Source organism: Lepidochelys kempii, chromosome 1, assembly GCF_965140285.1.
Source record: "Lepidochelys kempii isolate rLepKem1 chromosome 1, rLepKem1.hap1, whole genome shotgun sequence".
NCBI classification, from domain to species: domain Eukaryota; kingdom Metazoa; phylum Chordata; order Testudines; family Cheloniidae; genus Lepidochelys; species Lepidochelys kempii.
The window spans coordinates 133,475,478-133,491,704 of NC_136380.1; the positions used below are offsets into that span (position 1 = coordinate 133,475,478).

Genomic DNA, 16,227 nt, shown 5'->3' on the forward strand with positions numbered 1-16,227 from the left:
CTAGAAGATCAGACAGATTTTATTATAGGTGGGGCAGGTAGTGCTGCCTGTTAAGATTGCCTGACACTTCCCATTATAAGACCCTGTTTTCAATTTATTATAACTTTGCCAGACTTACACTACTTGGGCTGAAATTTTCCATGCTAGATGTCTTTCTCAGTCTGAGCTATATATTTATTTATTTGTTGGTTTCAGCCAAAATGGTTCAGATGTTTTGGATAATGAGGCTAGGGGGACAATACATTATTTTGCCTATATTAAAAAAATTCTGTTGACCTTTTCTTTGAATAGCTCCACTGACCCCGTCCTTCAGAGCAGGGACTTGAAATTTGGCTGGGTGGGAGCAGGATGAAGCAGCGGGGATCCTTTGTGTGAGGGATATGCATTTTGCCATCCCTTTGAAAACCTGGCCAAGTTATAAGCCTTTGAAAAAACACACTTTTTGAATGCTCGGTAGAGATTTTGATTTTAGCAGGTAACTTCTCTGTAGATTCCATGTTTTGGTCCGTCACTGCTCCTTGTGCTGCCCAGATTGCGCATGGCCCATCTCCACAGCGTGACTGATCACACTGCAGCCCAGGGCTACAGTGACAAAGCTTGACTTTCCCTTTAATGGCTGCTCCCAGCTGCTCCAGGCAAGGGTGGGGCCAGATAATGGACCCGAGGGCAGTGAGGCTGTCTCTCCTGTGTGCTCAGTGACCCCCTTCTGGCACCCATGCAGTGTGGAGGAGTAAGCCATCTGATCTGAATGCAGAGGGGACAAAAGCCAGCCAGATCAGCTGGTTGGAGGGAACACTGAGATAGAACAAGGAGCTGGGGGAGCAGGGAGACTGATAATGGCTGGACAAGGAGGCTGAGACTAGAAACTAAGGTAGAAGGGGCAGAGGGAAGGGAGACACATCTGACAAGGAGCTGAGGTGTGGGAAGAGAATTGGGACTGGTGGGGCAAAGAGATTAGGACCAGGAGCCAAGAAGCGGAGAAACTGGGCTTTGGAGCTAGGAAGGGGGTGAGGATGGACACTGACTATATGAGAACCCCAGGGGAGCCAGTGGTGAATGAGGGGATGGACAGATAGGAGGAAGAGCCAAGAGTGGGGAACTGGGACTGCCTAGGAAAGCAAAAAAAGAAGACTGGAATAGGGTGTGGGGACTGAGACTGGGATTGATCTGAGAAGCCTGAGGAGTGGAGAGTGGGAGAATAGGGCAAGGAGCCAGGGGTGGGAAAGATACAGGAAAGAGGCAGGTTGGAGGTGACTGACCAAAAGAGGTCAGTCTTGGAGGGAATGGGACCACTGGCAAAGTGTGTGTGTGTGTATTTCATCCCTCTCTAATCCTGGTTTGCATAGTGGATGACATCCTATGCTTGCTATTATTTACTCCGTTGGCTCAAGTGGAGAGGTCTGTGTGGTAGATCTAAAGGTTCTAACTCTGCTGATGAATCTTGGGGGCATCAATATGTTGTCAATTTCTGTCTTTTCACTATACTTTTTTTTTTTTTTTTCTCAAATCTGTGAAGTTACGTTCACACAAACTATGCTAAAAGAATATTGCTAAGGTTGTAAATATAAGCACTCAAAAGTTAGGAAATGCCAGAATTAAGGTTGCCTGTGTAACCATAATTCACCCCCCTTATGCATATGATATAGTCTTTAATTATTACTACTACTACTACTTTTCCTTTATGCTGTTTTTCCTTGTGTGGGTTGCGGCAGCAGCATGGAGAGTAGGGAGGACCAGACCCCCTTTTCCTCCACAACAGATTCTGGCTCCTCCTGGGGGATTTTCCAGCGTTCCCAGGCCAGCCAGGAGACAGAATCCTTCCAGCATGTTCTGGGTCAGCCTCGGGGCCTCTGCCCAGTGGGACGTGCTCAGTAGAGTTCCAACGGAAACTTCCCAGGGGGCATCCTTATCACATGCCTGAACCACCTCAACTGGCACCTCTCGATCCGGAGGAATGGTTGTTCTTCTCCCAGGCCCTCCCATATAGCCGAGCTCCTCACTCTGTCTTGGAGAGTAAGCCCAGCCACCCTGCGGAGAAACCTCATTTCCACCACTTGTACCTGTGATTTCGTCTTTTCGGTCACTACCCAAAGTTCATGACCATTGGTGAGGATGGTGATGTAGAGTGACCCGTAAACCAAGGGATTCATCCAAGAGCTCTGCTCCCACTTCACCACCACAGATCAGCACAGAGCCCGCATCACTGTCGCCACCTCACCAATCTGCCAGTCAATCTCCTGCTCCCACTGGCCATCACTCATGAACAAGACCCTTAGATACTTAAACTCTTCCACTAAGGGCAGCTACTCCCCCTTCACCTGGGATAGTGATTACATGATTACATAATACTTCTTCCTCAGGATCTCTGCCTCATTCCGTGCACAGGATGAACCTAGTCTAGGGATCCCTACTCAGGGATTTGTGGAAAAGGAGACTGTTGCATGTAGGACCACTGCCTGATTTTTTGCAGAAGTCAGGTGGTGTGTAGTGAATGAGGTAGGAGATTGTGAGAAGACAAAGAATGATCTCATGGTTAAGGCAGTTGAATGCTGTCCTGTAGAATTGGATATTATCCCTGCCTTTGATACAGGGTTTCTTTAGCATGCAAGGCAAATCACATCAACTAAACTTTTCACAGGTGGTTGTTCATTTTCTGGTTGCCTGACTTGAGACCTTGGGGTCTGATTTACAGAAGTGCTGAGCTCTCAAAGCTGCAACTGAAGTCAATGAGAGTTGTGCTTTGAAGTTATAAAGAGCTAAGGACTCTGAAAAATTAGGTCCGAAGTGTTTAAAACTGAGCATTCAAATTTAATGGAAACTTAAGCTTCATTTTTCTATGACTCAGTTCCCCATATATTAAATGAAGATAATACCACCGTGTCACCTCAGAGCAGTGTTGTGAAGGTAAATTAATAAATGTTTGTGAAGTACACAAATCTTATAGTGATGAATGCTGGAGAAAGGCCCATGAGGAAATTAATAATTCAATTTTAAGAAGAGGGTTTGAATAGTATGCGGTAAATAAAGCATTGAACAATGAGGAGAAAACAAAGTAAGTGAGCATCATCCAACCTGCTCAGTAAGGAAGATCCTGTTGACAAAATAGAGTCTGATTATGTAATTAAAGGCTGCATTGTAATCTGTAGGCACAAGGTGGCCAAATTAAGGTTGCATAGGTAAACGTAATTCCAGCACTTTTCAGTTTTTGAGTGTTTGACCTTGCAACGTCAATCATGTTCTTTTAACGTAGTTTTCTTGTATAATGTAGATATAAAATTACAGCAAATGTGGTCCCTGAGAAAACACCAGATATGACTAGCGCTCTAATAACAGGAAAAAAAAGATATAAAAATAGTGTGAAAATAAAAAAGGTATTGTTTCTGGTAATGGAATGGTTTCTGCAGAAAACCTGTCTTCTTTATCTGCTGTTGACCAAGGACTTGCAGAAAAGTTTCTGTGGTTAACTGAAGGCCTGCTGCCAGGATCAGTGATGTAAAATGCAGATGATGTAACACAACTTTCCATTCTTTTAGGATGTAATCTATTGTGTGATATGGGAAGTCAGCTGGTAGGGTTGGGCAGTGGTTTTTTCAGGGTATGTAGAGTAAAAAGGAGTAATATAGACAGTAAATTGTATTACTGCACATTCAATTTTATCCTATTGGTTGTTGTCTCTTGACAACTTAAAAATCATGTTGAAAGCAAAACATTTTTATAGGGGCCAATTTAATTTTGGAAAAAAAATTCATAAGTTTATTATTTTTAATAAAGATCACACATTTTCTTTCTCTTTTACCTCAGAAATATCATACAAGATAAATTTGCAGCAACAGTTTACTCAAGAGTTGAATTTGATAAGCCCTTTTGCTACCACTAACAATGAATCTCACCATTTACAGCAAATGGTTCTTTAACCTGTGAGGCAGCTCCTCACGTAGGTGAGCCCAAGACATCTCTAGAAGGATACAGCTCTTTCAGGTATATGTGGTCACTGAGGCCACTCAGCCTGCAGTACAGGTAGTAGAACAAAAAAATAAACATGGTGACTGTTAACTGTAACGTCTGTCTCTGCTCCTACCCAACTTTGATGGGCCCGTTTAACTGTGGAGATGGAAGTATGTAGCAGGTGAAAAGATACTGGAGTTGAGGAGCTGTGGTAACTGGGAAGCTCTCAGATTCTTGCGTGCACTGCAGACCTGCTCCCTAGCTTGAAAGTTGAAGCCAAAGAGCAGAAGACTGGTGGCTGGCTCCTTTTAAGCTTCGTTGTTTAGAGCAGATGTCCATTCTGTTCTGTGCTCCCAAAGGAGAACACATGCATCAAAGGATCCTACCATTATTCCTCTGGTAAGTGGGAGCAAAGGACAGAGAAGGAAAGCCACTAGTGCATGCCTGTCAATAGTCCTGATTTGGTTGTAACATTCCCAGGTTTTGAAAACTACTTCTGGGAAACTGCAATCCCGGACTGTGGCAAGCAGCTACGCAAAAGCCCATACCTTTTTCCTCGCCAGCTTGCTTCTCTTAGGTGCAGACAGCTAGATCCTAGCTCTGGCTTCCTGCAGCTGCCTGTAGAACTGTGCCCAGCTGAACAAGGAGCTGGAGGCCAGGTTTTTGCACTGAAGAGAGAGACATGCAGTAGGTAGTAGTCGACTGAGCAACAGGGAAAGAAGCCTGCACGCTTTTGGGGGAGCAAAAATAGTCAGCAGGGGATAGATGTCTCAAGTTATGAGGGGAGGTTATGGACAAGAGGAAAAAAATCAGAGCAGTGTTATTATCAGGGTATGCTATTTTAAATCAACTAGTGGTCTGGGAACTACTGGAGTATTCCATGTGCACTCTGGTGAATTTGAGAGGATTTCTCTTTCCTTTTTTTCTCATGTTTTATGAAGAAAATAACCTGCTCAGAGGTTACACAAATATGTCCTTCAGTTGGGGGTCTGGCAGCTCCTGGGTTCCTGCTGGTTTGGAGAATTGTTGCCAACTCCAGGAGAGTGGGGGAGAGAAGAGAAAAAAGTATAGCAACAGCAGGGGTTGTGGGGGAATGTGGAGAAGAGAGGGAAGGAAGGAGAAAAGCAGTGGGGAAGGAAATGGGAAAGACTGAATGTGAAGGATCTGGGAGGGGAAAATGCAAGGGGAATAGCATAGAGAAAGGGAGATAAACTGCTAAAGAATGAAAATGTTGGAAAGAACACTGTGAAGCTAAGAGTGGGGGGCTTCACAGAGGGGCAGAGACTGGAAGAAAGAGGCAGAGGAAAATAGGACAGCACTCTGAGAAAGCTAGTGGGAAGAAAAAAAATCACCAAAATGCATAAAAAGAAAAACTTGAGGACGGAAGAACAGACCGAAACAAGAGGGGAAAGGGAATGAGAATTTTTTTTGCAGAGTCTAACACAAAAGGACCTGATCTTGTTGTGGCCTCTAGGTGTTACTAAATTATAAATGGTACGTAATAAAGAATGGATAATTAATATATGAGATGTAGAAGTGAGAACAAGGATGGGGGGGTGTATGTGTGTGTGTCCAAGTACAGCTCAAGTTACAGATGAAGGAGGCTTCCATGCAGAATCCTGTCACTTTAAGTCAGTCACTAGCATAATTCTCTGTGCTGTGCATCAAAAGTCAAAATGAAAAGTCTTGCTGCAAAGAAAAGGCAGTTAGGGTGGGATTTTCAAAAGTGCTCAGCATTGGTCCAACTCTGCTTCTGTTGAAGTCAATCCCATTGGTTTAAACGGGAGCAGAATTAGGGAAGTGATGAGTGATTTTAAAAATCCTACCCTTAATTCCCAAATGAGGGCCCATACAATTGAATTCTCTTAGGGACAAATGATTCCCCAAATGCCCAAGGAGCTCTGTAGCTCCTTGGCCCAAAAGAAGGGACAAAGTTTTTATTTAAAGATGCAGTTAGCATTGTAATGTAAGGCCTTGTCTACACTGGCAAGCTTCTGCACAGTAAAGTAGCTTTCTGTGGTGTAGCTTCCGAGGTGAACACACTGCCAAGCCACTTAGTGTGCAGAAACTGCACAGTTGCAGCACTGTAAAAAAAAAAAAAAAAAAAAAAAAAAACCCACCCCGACGAGAGCTGTACAGCTTTCCATGCCAGGACTACCGTGCCGCAGCGCCAGTGTAGACACCCTGGCGATTACAGCACTGCCGTTGACCTCCGGGGAGTGTCCCACAATGCCTGTTCTCGCCTCTCTGGTCATCAGTGTGAACTCTGCTGCTCTGTCCTCAGCGGTTTCCCTTCAGCGCTCTCTGAGCAGTGCTGTAACTCTCGGTGATGTAATTCTGCCAGTGTAGATGTACCTTAAGAAACAGACAATCTATACCATCCCACTCTCTTAAAGAATCCAGGATGTAGACTTCCTGATTTCTTTGCTAAAAGGAATGAATTCACAATCACAGTAAAATAACTTTAAAAAAGTAATTCTGTTTTCAAACTGTATTTTCACTCTCATGTAGCTTTCTCAAAAATGGATCTGGTGGGCAAAAAACTGTCTTACTTGGGCTCACCCAAGTATTGAGGGATTTTTGTTTTATCAAAACTAATGAGTATTGTTGATTGAGGGCCTCATGAAAAATATATCTTTGGGAGGGAGGAAAAATGCCAAGCAAAGAATGGCAAAACATTTTTTATGCTCACATAATTAAATAGTTAATTTTAAAACTTAAAATATGCTATGGGCCTAATGCTCAATGGGGACAAACGTCTTTCAAGTATTTGAAGAAATATGAAGAAAAATTAAGTTAGGATCATAGAAATTGCTAAGAAGGATCAGAATTATGGTCCATCTAGTCCAAAATCTTGTCTCTGACAGTGGTCAATACCAGATATTTCAAAGAAAGACGGAACAATCTCCATAATGGACAATAATGTACTCAAAGGGGCAGTTTATTTCTGTCTCCTGTTATTTAGTGGTTTGATTATGCCTTGATGACAAACAGTTTGTGCCTTACCCATTTTTTATTGTATCTAAGGCAGGGGTGGGCAAACTTTTTGGGCCAAGGGCCACACATCTGGGTGGGGAAATTGTATGCAGGGTCGGGGCAGGGGGTTGGGGTGCCGGAGGGAGTGCAGGGTGTGGAAGGGGATGCGGGAATGGCTCAGGGCAAGGGATTGGGGAAGAGGAGTGTATGAGGGGGCTCAGAGAAGGGGGTTGGGGTGTAGGAGGTATGCAGAGTGCAGGAGGGGGCTCAGGGCAGGGGTACAGGAGGGGTGCGGACTGCGGAAGGGAGCTCAAGGCAGAGGGTTGGATGCAGGAGGGGTGCGGGGTGTGACAGGGCTCAGGGGAGGGAGTTGGGGTACACAGGGGTGCAGCAGGGGGCTCAGGGCAGGAAGTTGGGGTGAAGGAAGTGTTCAGGTTCCGACCCGGTGGTTCCGGGGTGGCGGCGGCGCGCAGCGGGGCCAGGGCCGGCTCCCTGCATGCCTGTCCTGGCCCCACGCCAGACCGCTCTGGGGAGCAGCCAGCACCACGTCCCTGCGTGGCCGCTGGGGGGGGCCCACAGGGCTCCACATGCTGCCCTTGCCAGCCCTCCAGGTACCTCCCCCAAAGCTCCCATTGGCCGCAGTTCCCTGTTTCCGGCCAATGGGAGCTGCAGAGGGTGGTGCCTGGAGGCAAGGGCAGTGCACGAAGCCCTCTCCCCCCCCCCCCCCCCCCCCCCCCCCCCCCCCGGGACCCCAGGGATGTGGTGCCGGCACGGGGCCTGTGGCACCATGGAGGGCAATCCTGTGGGCAGGAATGCTGCTACTTTTTTTTTAATATATGGATATATCTTCTTAGTGTTGCCTTCAAAACTAGCAATTTATGAATGGGAATATGACTTGGAAGAATATTAATTAATAGTAACTGTCATAAATATAGAGGGAAGAGTAGTCACCTTTAAAATCCCTCCTGGCCAGAGGAAAAATCCTTTCACCTGTAAAGGGTTAAGAAGCTAAAGGTAACCTCGCTGGCACCTGACCAAAATGAGGAGACAAGATACTTTCAAAAGCTGGGGGGGGGGGAGGGAGAAACAAAGCCTCTCTCTCTGTTTGGGTGATGCTTTTGCCGGGGACAGAACAGGAATGGAGTCTTAGAACTTCATAAGTAATCTAGCTAGATATGCGTTAGATTCTGATTTCTTTAAATGGCTGAGAAAATTAAGCTGAGCTGAATAGAATGAATATCCCTGTCTGTGTGTCTTTTTTGTAACTTAAGGTTTTGCCTAGAGGGATTCTCTGTGTTTTGAATCTAATTACCCTGTAAGGTATTTACCACCCTGATTTTACAGAGGTGATTCTTTTTACTGTTTCTTCTATTAAAATGTTTCTTTTCAAGAACTGAATGCTTTTTTCATTGTTCTAAGATCCAAGGATTTGGGTCTGTGGTCACCTATGCAAATTGGTGAGGATTTTTACCAAACCTTCCCCAGGAAGTGGGGTGCAAGGGTTGGGAGGATTTTGGTAGGAAAGACGTTTCCAAACGACGCTTTCCTAATAAAAATAAACCCAGATAAATGTTTGGTGGTGGCAGTGGAAGTCCAGGGGCAAAGGGTAAAATAGTTTGTACCTTGGGGAAGTTTTAACCTAAGCTGGTAAAAGTAAGCTTAGGAGGTTTTCATGCAGGTCCCCACATCTGTACCCTAGAGTTCAGAGTGGGGAAGGAACCTTGACAGTAACTTTGTGTATTCTTTTGAACAATGTTTCCCAAATAATTGGTAATAAACAAACTGATGTCTTCCAGGAAGGGTCTGGGTGTGTCACCTGTCACCCTTCCAATCAGGTCCCGCCTCCATGTGTGCCCCGAAGCACTAATCCTGACTTCTCTCTTCTGCTGGGCTGGGGCAGGAGGCAGCGATGTGGGGAGCAAGGTCTGGGCAGTTGCAGCAGCAGCGTGGAGGAAGTGGCCGGAGCTAGTGAATGGACAGTTAGCAGCCTGTTAGTGGTCGCAGCCCAGCCATGGGGGAAGAGGGGCCAGCTGAGGGGTAAGGGGGAGAGCAGGCCTGGGAGACCAAGGGCAAGGGGGCTGGGGAGAGCCAAGCGTTGGCTTGGGGGCGAGGATGGACTGGGGAGGGAGGAGCAGGGAGCTGTAGGACTGAGTGTAGGGGAAGCAGAGGAGCTGAGTAGCTGCAAACAAAATAAAAATGTCTGTTGCACAATTACATGATTTAAAAAAAATAGTATTTTTATTTTTTTACACACACACACCAGGATTGAGGGGGTGATGGATGATTGGCAGATCCCTGGTGGGTCGCCTTAGTAAAAAGTTTGAGACCCACAGCCTTAGAATATTAGGTCAGCTTGGATTGACTGTATGGCTGTCAATCATACTGTTTACAGTATAATTGGCTGTGACCTTTTGTCTGAGAAAATAAAAACTCACTAGTCAGCCTCCAACTCTCCCCCAGAACATGAATTAGCAGATACTTACCTGTAGAATATTCCACTTGAAGTTAAATATCTTTCTTTTCTCTAGATGTCTTCTTGTAGATGTCAAGCAACAGGAGGGTAGAAGGGGGCTTTCTGGCCTAATACTTGAATTGAATCCAAGTTCTTGATATTAACGTGACCTTGGGTTAAAGCCAAATACTTTCTGTATCATATGCAATTCTTAGTGAGTTTAAGTCACTTTTTCTACTGTGGTTTGGTCTAGTCTGGTCAGAATCTTACCTGTGCTGCCAGCTCATATCATTCAAAAATCACGAGTCAGGCCCAAAAAAATCATGAGATTGTTAAAAGTAACACCTTTACGTCCTCTCTGGTGTTTGAAATTTCAGGGTTCATGTTTCCCACCTTTTCTTTGCAACCAGGAGGTTAGTGACATGACTCCAGGAGCTAGGTCTTTCAGTAGATCAAAATATCACAAGACTCTGAATAGAATCACCAGAATTAGCATAATTGCTAAACTCACTGATGGCTTATTTACCTGGTAATAGGTTTCCTTTCCTTTTTTTTTTTCAATTTATTTTTATTTATGTCGATAAGACTCCATTGAAAATGGAGTTTCATCAGATTAGTTAATGGAAAGTGGGTGGTGGTAGGCACATGCTGTATGACGGGGCAAGAGACGTGTCTCTTCAGGCTATATATATAGTTATTCTTATACAGTAGTGTATTCAGTGTCATAATTTAGTATTTTCAGTGTATTTGGCAAATTATCATTTTTATTATCATTTTCCTCCTTCCATATTGCAATTCAACAGCCTCTCTCCTTCAATAAAGTTTGAGTTTCTGCTAGTCAGCACTGAGTAGCTCAAGATTGTGTCAGGATTCTGCTAGCTTGGAGTAGCTTAATGACATCTTGCTAGATAGGACATCAAAAGTAAATCTTTGTTAATCGACTCCAGGAACCTAGTTGTCCTCCTTTTGTGGTGGCTGTCACGCTGTCTGGAGTGGCTCATGACCGTGAGTGCCTACCTTAGGGCAGACATCGCAAACTGGCGGTATGTTCTATAATTCGATTTCACCAACGTAGTAACAAATGTGAACTCCCAAAGTACTGTAATAGTCTTATATGGAGTCACAGCCAGGCCTCTTAGACACTCCAGTCTATTTTGCCAGCCAGGCAAACTGGACTATGTGATAAGTGGTCACTTACAACAAAAAAATCACAAAATATTCTGGTTGCACCCAGTCCAAAGAAAGCAGTCACTCACCCAGGTCAATTTGCACCCCAGATCTCACATTAAATACAACGCTGGCAGCCAAGGTGTATTAGTTGAGAGAAAAAAGGAGTTGTTCAGAGGTTAAAGCAGATGAAAATATATGTACGGATGAGTCACAGTCTATAACTTTGAAAGGTAGCAAAGATGTAGTAATCTGCCAGTTCACAAAAATTTTTTAGGGCTACGCAGAGTAACTCTGGGGACCTTAGTCTTTTCTTTCAGTTAGAATCCAAACAGTCCAGAGATGAAGAATTCTTTCTTGTAAACATATTTATAGCCTCTTCTCACACAAACCAAGCTGACAGCAGCAGTTCCCACACAGGCCCCTTCTTCCGGAGGGTGGGGAGGTATGCACTTTACAAAGTCTTTGATCCTTGATCTCACACAATGGCTCATTTTTGTTTAATGAACAGGATTTAAAACATCTTGTAAGAAACCAGCATTTGCATTCTTTCTTGTTCGATGGGTTACTTAGTTATAAGGCTATATACAATACAGATGTTTGCTGTTATGTTCTGACTTGGGGTACAGCTGAGTGAGAACAATATATGCAGCATCCTACAAACATTTTATAAACCACTAACCACATTCTTACAATCTTAACATATACTATTTATTTTGATAATGCTAACACAGATAAGCAAGGCTGGTTCCTAACTATGCACTTGTAAGTGTTCAGTGAGGCCTGGGGCTTTGTCATAAGCTGGCACCTGGTCTGCCAGCCTCACGGTGGCTATAAATCTTCTCTCTCTGTTTATCTTGTATCATTCTGCTAGAATATGAAAGATAATTTCCTGTGGTATGCTTGTTCCCTATCATAAATACTTGTTCGCACTTTGATATTTTTGTCATAATTTTCATTCTATCTAAGCCACAAATCCTTGTTCTTTTTTTTTTTTAAATTTATAATACTTTTGCGGCTTTGACAATACTCTTGTCAGCTTACCAGAAAGAATATTTTTGAGCTCTTAGTATCCATAGTATTGTCAAGTAAATACAGTTTGTGAGTATTCTCACTTTGTATTACTCAATCTTTGTATTGAATTATGAGAGTTCTGCTGACAGATTTCCTTTATTAGCTGTGGCATATAGCCCATAACAGTATTCTTACTAGCTCTCCCCCTATGCGTGCTTTCTCCCCCTATACACACTTTCTTTTACACTACTGTAGGCATAGAAGTTGAGGTTAACATTAACTTTAGTGAGTGGCTGGCTAAATCCCCCTGTCAGCTTTGAAATCTCAATCGGAGTGTTTATTCTAGAAAGATCTGTAGGGACTCTGGTCTTATTTTTAATTGGTATCTCTACGTGAGTTGTGAGGATGAGGTAATGGGAGAGAGTATGTAGGTGTTGGTCTGTCAATGATTACTGATAACAAGTTACCATAATCAGCTAAACTGTTGACAGAATGATTTAATGGTTGAGCAGCAGAACCCACCAGAGATATCTGGACCTGCACTAGGTCCATCAGCGCCCTAACAGATCTTCCCCCTGAAAGAAGCTGACCTTAACCTTGAGCAAGAAGTGGTCTGGCTTTGATAAAGATGTTATCTTCAGACCCCCAACTCACAGACCAAAGATAAGATCCAGAGTGTGTCCTGCTATGGATTGAGTTGGAAATTTTGTGGGACAGTCCTGTGATTTCAAGCTGACCATGAGATCCCATTTTGATGTGAACACTGAAATTCAGCAGAAAGAATAAGTATTGATTATTCCTAGTTTAGGCTGGATATCAATCAGAACTTCTTGACCCAAGGGAAATTGTGAGAGTCCCATCACTAGAAACTTTTAAAACAAGACTGAACAAAGTCCTAGGAAATATGCTGTAAAGAGCAAGGGTGGTGATTAATTGGAGAGGGTTCAGAGAAGAGCCACAAGAATGATTATAGTACAGTATTAGAAAATATGGCTTATTGTGGTAGACTCAATAATGTCTATCTACTTAACGAAAAGGTTAAGGGGTGACTTGATCTCAGTCTAGAATTACCAACATGGGGAACAGATATTTGATAATGGGCTCTTCAGTCTAGCAGACAAAGGTATAACAAGATCCAGTGATAGAAAGTTAGACAAATTCGTACTGGAAATAAGGTGTAAATTTTTAACAGTGAGGGTAATGAACTATTGGAACCAGTTACCAATGGTTGTGGCGGATTCTCTATCCCTGACAATTTTTAAATCAAGATAGGATGTTTCTTTAAAAGATATGATCTAGATCAAAAGGAATTATTTTGGGGGAGTTCTATGGATCGTGTTATACAGGAGGTCAGACTAGATGATCACAATGGCCCCTTCTGGCCTTGGAATCTATGAATCAATGCTGCATTGGCAGGGTATTGGAGCAGCTTACACTAAGGGGTCTATTTCAACTATTTCTGTAATTCTACTTTGTAAGTTAATTTTATTTTTATTACATAAAACTGCCTTTAGAGTGTATGTTTATGTTGCATGAACTGTGAACTCTGGTTCCGGAGGTTAAAAACAGGAAACTTGTCAGTTCTGGGGAAGCGGAGTTGGGCCAACTGCATTGCCATTTCAGTTTCCTGGTTTATGGTCAGATAACTTCAGAATATTATAAATACTTGGTGTTTGTTAATTCAAAGTAAATATACCATTTTATTCTTATAAATGAAGTGGCATATTAGCAACCAATACTTTTGGAACTTTTGCATAATTAGTTAACTTTTAAATTTCTCTGAATTTTTGCCAACAGGATTGATCGTAAAATGTCAAATGCTCATACAAATTATAAACTGGATGAAGCCCAGGCCATAATGAATGAGCTCCGAACCATAAAGAAAGCTATTTGTATGGGTGAGAAAGAAAGACAGGACCTTATGCAGGTAAGAAACTTTCTACTGGATGAATAGCTGCAAAAATGTAGCTTCCCCTGGTCTCTGCTGTTTTCCCTTGTTTGTAGGTGCATAGGAATTGCTAAACTGAATCAGATAGTGGTCTGATCTAGTCTGATATTCTGTCTGACATTGATCAGAAGTAGAGGAGAGGTGCAAAACCCACATCGTGGACAGATTATGCAGTAACATGCTTATCTGGAAAGTTTCTTACTCATCCCTATCCATTAGTGGTTGGCCTATGTCCTGAGCCTGAGAGTTCATATCCCTGAATCATTTATACCCTAGATAGTATAACTAAATCTTATTATTCATATAAATGTCTCATCTTTACTTTAATCCATGTAAACTCTTGACTTCACGGATACCTTGAGTTTCACAGAGTAATTACGTTACATAAGAAAATATATTCTTTGATCAGTTTTACATTACTTGTCTTTAATTTCATTTTATGTTCTCTTTTTGTTTGTATAATGAAACGGAATGTGCTAACCCACTTATTATTTTATATATCTCTATACCATGTTCCCTCCTATCTTCTTTAAACTATGAAGTGTTTATTTTATTAATTTATCCTCATTTAGAATCTATCCAGGCCTCTAATAACAGTTTTACCCCTCTTGACCATTACAGCTTGTCCTATGGTTTTTAAAAATTCAGTGATCCACCTTTTTGGCTTCAACTTCCAGCGGAGGACTAGTAGTACTATGATGTACTAGTCCAGATAACTGGAATGTAATCACATATGATTGTATGAAGCCTCTTCATCCCTATCTCACTATCATTAGGCATTAACCTCTCCCCTTTCCTTTTTTTAAGTCTCAACTACATACCATATGTTAGCATTATACACCTTATTAAAAAAACCCAGAGAGCCTGTGGGCTCGGAAAGATGACAAGGATAGTTCTGTTAAATCACCTCTGCTGTGCAAGGGAATATCTTGGCTGCTAACTTTTAGGAGCCTAGTAAGTTAACATAGCCTTTCAAATGCATCTTTCATCTCTCTCTGCAGTAGTTTCATCATGTTCTGTTACCTTTTGTTTGATTAATTATCTGGGTATCTTGTAATCTTCTTATATTATGTTTCCATAGTTTAAAAATTATTCAGTCTCTGAAGCATTACCCAAAGGTCAGCTGATGGACTACAAAACATTGTCTAAGTAGGCAGAACAGTGAAGTCACTATTAAAAATTTCAGCCTTGGCAACTTTCAGTATATTTGCTATTTTGTGTTGGCCAACTTTTAAAATGGTTTTCAGCCTTCCACATGCCATGGCTAGTGAGAATAATTAGAAAAGCAATTCTTCCTGGATTCCATAATGCACATTTGGGGAAAGTAACTGGCAGTTTAAAGACTTGTGTGTGAGAAATCTTGGATCAGCTCAACTACTGACCTTGTTTAACTCTCCCACTAGACTATTTTTTTTATTCTTATGTCTTAACCCAGCAACACAGTGTCCACCTGAAAGACTGAGAAGTCTTGAGAATTGGACCTTTAAAACAAACTTTAAGAGTGATAGCAGTGGCCTAAAAAGTACTATTAAGTAATTACAAATCTAGGATCAAGTTAAATATCATGGACTGAAATGGGTCCTCTGGCAAGCCTGGAATAAGAAGTCATACAGAACAAATGAGACATTTAGGATGATATTGGTCGTTGGTTTTAGATCTGTTTTACTGATGAGAATTGAAGTTGTCACAATTGTATATTTCTTCCAGTGCGTATTATGGTGCAATAGTCTTTTAATATTCATTTGTTTCAAAATTAGTAGTTACATATTTTATTCAATTTTGGCATACTTTACAATCCTGACCCAATTTTAAGATTTAACAAAATAAAAATATTTAAATTTCAAAATATGAGTATATCAGTCATGTAGAACCAGAATGAAGTCTGTTTAAAATTTTCCATATTACTCTTACATTTTAAAAACATTGCTTAGCAGGAGAAGGGGAAAAAAATCTCACTCACAATAAACACATTTTGGAAAAAGCAGTGGTTATGGAGGAATTGGGAGTTTTATGTTTAAACACTTCGTAAATTATTCCAGAAAGAGGAAATAGAAAACTTCATAACTACCTCTTAATCTAAATCTGTAAGGTGTAGGCAGTGGACCTAAACATAGCAGAGGTGACTCAGTCTTCTGTAGGTGCTCAGAAAACTGTGGCTGTTGTAGAAATATGATAATTGGACGAGGATATGTGGGAGAGAAGTCTGAGGCAAGGAAGGAAGAGGGGGACAGATTTAAACTGGGTGCTGTGGTTAGAAATAATGCCATATATGTGGTGTCATTGCTCCAAAAAGATGGGGGAATGTTTATAAAAGTTTGTGTGCGTGGTTAGACTTCTGAGAGCTACTCTTCCCCCGTGCCTCCAAAGTGTAGATTTATGTTGATTTTGTCTGCGCCAGTGTGTGTGTTTCTTTTTTAATTTTAACAGCCATTGACAGCCCTGGGGAGATTTTCTTTTTCTTTTACTGGGTTGGGGGATTGAATAGGAAATATTGAAGTTGAAGAGTTGTTTCTATCTAACATGAAGTACAGGTCTCTTGCCCCAAAGTAGTATCTGATAGTGTGTGTGTGTATTTGGTATAGTGTCCCCAGGATAGAACTATGAAGTGGGAGAAGTTTCAGGCAGAAGACCCCCATTGCCCTACACCCAGCACAGCTCCATTTTCCCTGTACCTCGTGGAGACGAATGACTTTGAGCCGGGCAGGATAGATGAAAGTGGGACCAC

The 16,227-nt window shown here is 42.2% G+C and overlaps 1 protein-coding gene across 1 annotated transcript in view; it reads left to right on the top strand.

The window, feature by feature from the left end:
- The window catches only part of WWC3 (WWC family member 3), a 171,655-nt gene that overhangs the window by 77,624 nt on the left and 77,804 nt on the right, over window positions 1-16,227 (top strand). The window contains exon 6 of the mRNA XM_073354676.2: window positions 13,352-13,481. Within this exon, the coding sequence (XP_073210777.1) occupies window positions 13,352-13,481 (130 nt within the window). The remainder of the gene's footprint in view (window positions 1-13,351; window positions 13,482-16,227) is intronic.